This window comes from Sinocyclocheilus anshuiensis, unplaced genomic scaffold (genome assembly GCF_001515605.1).
Source record: "Sinocyclocheilus anshuiensis isolate Anshui unplaced genomic scaffold, SAMN03320099.WGS_v1.1 C32630450, whole genome shotgun sequence".
NCBI classification, from domain to species: domain Eukaryota; kingdom Metazoa; phylum Chordata; class Actinopteri; order Cypriniformes; family Cyprinidae; genus Sinocyclocheilus; species Sinocyclocheilus anshuiensis.
Window position 1 is genome coordinate 1 of NW_015618632.1, and position 1,210 is coordinate 1,210.

The 1,210-nt window shown below is 39.9% G+C and overlaps 1 protein-coding gene across 1 annotated transcript; it reads left to right on the forward strand.

Annotated features, from left to right (window-relative positions):
• Positions 1 to 5: 5 nt before the first annotated feature.
• LOC107682823 (V-type proton ATPase subunit B-like) lies at positions 6 to 1,076 on the forward strand (the record flags this gene model as incomplete). The annotated part of the gene is made up of 3 exons (XM_016478953.1): positions 6 to 39; positions 144 to 221; positions 937 to 1,076. Coding segments are annotated over 3 exons (252 nt in total), but the record flags the coding sequence as incomplete, so codon positions are not given.
• Between the last annotated feature and the right edge of the window lie 134 nt (positions 1,077 to 1,210).

Below are 1,210 nucleotides of genomic sequence, written 5' to 3' on the forward strand. Positions count from 1 at the left end.
GTGACATCTTGCGCACACCTGTGTCTGAGGACATGCTTGGTAAGCCTATAACTAATGCTCATGCAGCCTATGTAATGATAGTCTTAATGTGTCTTCTACATAACCAATATGGACGTCATGAAAAACTTGTCATTTTATTTCAGGACGCGTTTTCAACGGGTCAGGTAAACCCATTGACCGGGGTCCTACTGTTCTGGCTGAGGACTATTTGGACATCATGGGTAAGAGATTTCTTTTTTTTTTTTTTAAAGCTTTATGTAACATTTGCAGGAACAAGTGTCTTTTTGAGAGGCACATACTGTAGATGACTGTGCAATTCTGTGATTTTATTAACTCTAGATTTTGGGTCTGTTTGAGATAAAAATTATTTTAAATTTTAGCAGCACATCTTTGCCCAATTAGGCTGCCACCAGCCATGTTAAATGTACTTTGTTTTTGTTTGTGTGGTGTGCACTCAGTTTGTCTGCAGCTTAGTTGAGAGGCCAGCATGCCACAATATGTTCATAAATGCTTAAAATACCTCCTTGTTGATATTTGAATATTTTGAGAGGTTGAATGGGAATTTTTGTGTGCTTTTTAAGCCATTTACTGACCTCATGACCCTGATCTCTGCTAAGCTGAAATGGCAAAGGTGATCTTTTCAGCTATCAAAGGTATACAATGGCGATTCAGGGCAACGTTTGAATGAGCCGAGTGGATAAGGGGGGGTGTAATAAAAGGTTGATCAGGCCTCAAGGTCACACCACACCAAATAGTGTGTAGCACATTTATATGCTTTAATGAGAATTAGAATTTAGAATTTAGCCTAAAGAAAATCTTTTTTTTCCCCCCATCAGCCCTCTTTTCCTTCTTTAGAAATAGAAGTTGTACTTTAGTTTGTACCAGATTTTTTTCCTGCTCAGGTGAGATCACTGTACTCTTTTTGACTCTTCTTAGGTCAGCCCATCAACCCTCAGTGTCGTATCTACCCTGAGGAAATGATCCAGACTGGCATCTCTGCTATTGACGGCATGAACAGCATCGCCCGTGGACAGAAGATCCCCATCTTTAGCGCTGCGGGGCTACCGCATAATGAGGTGTGTTTTTAACAGCACAGCCAGTGCATTATACAACATTAATTCTTGCTCTGCAGGTTGGCGTCCAATATGAAGTTTAGTTTGGCTGATATAAAAAGGTGGCAGTTCCTGTTTTGAGTTAAGATTAAAAAAAA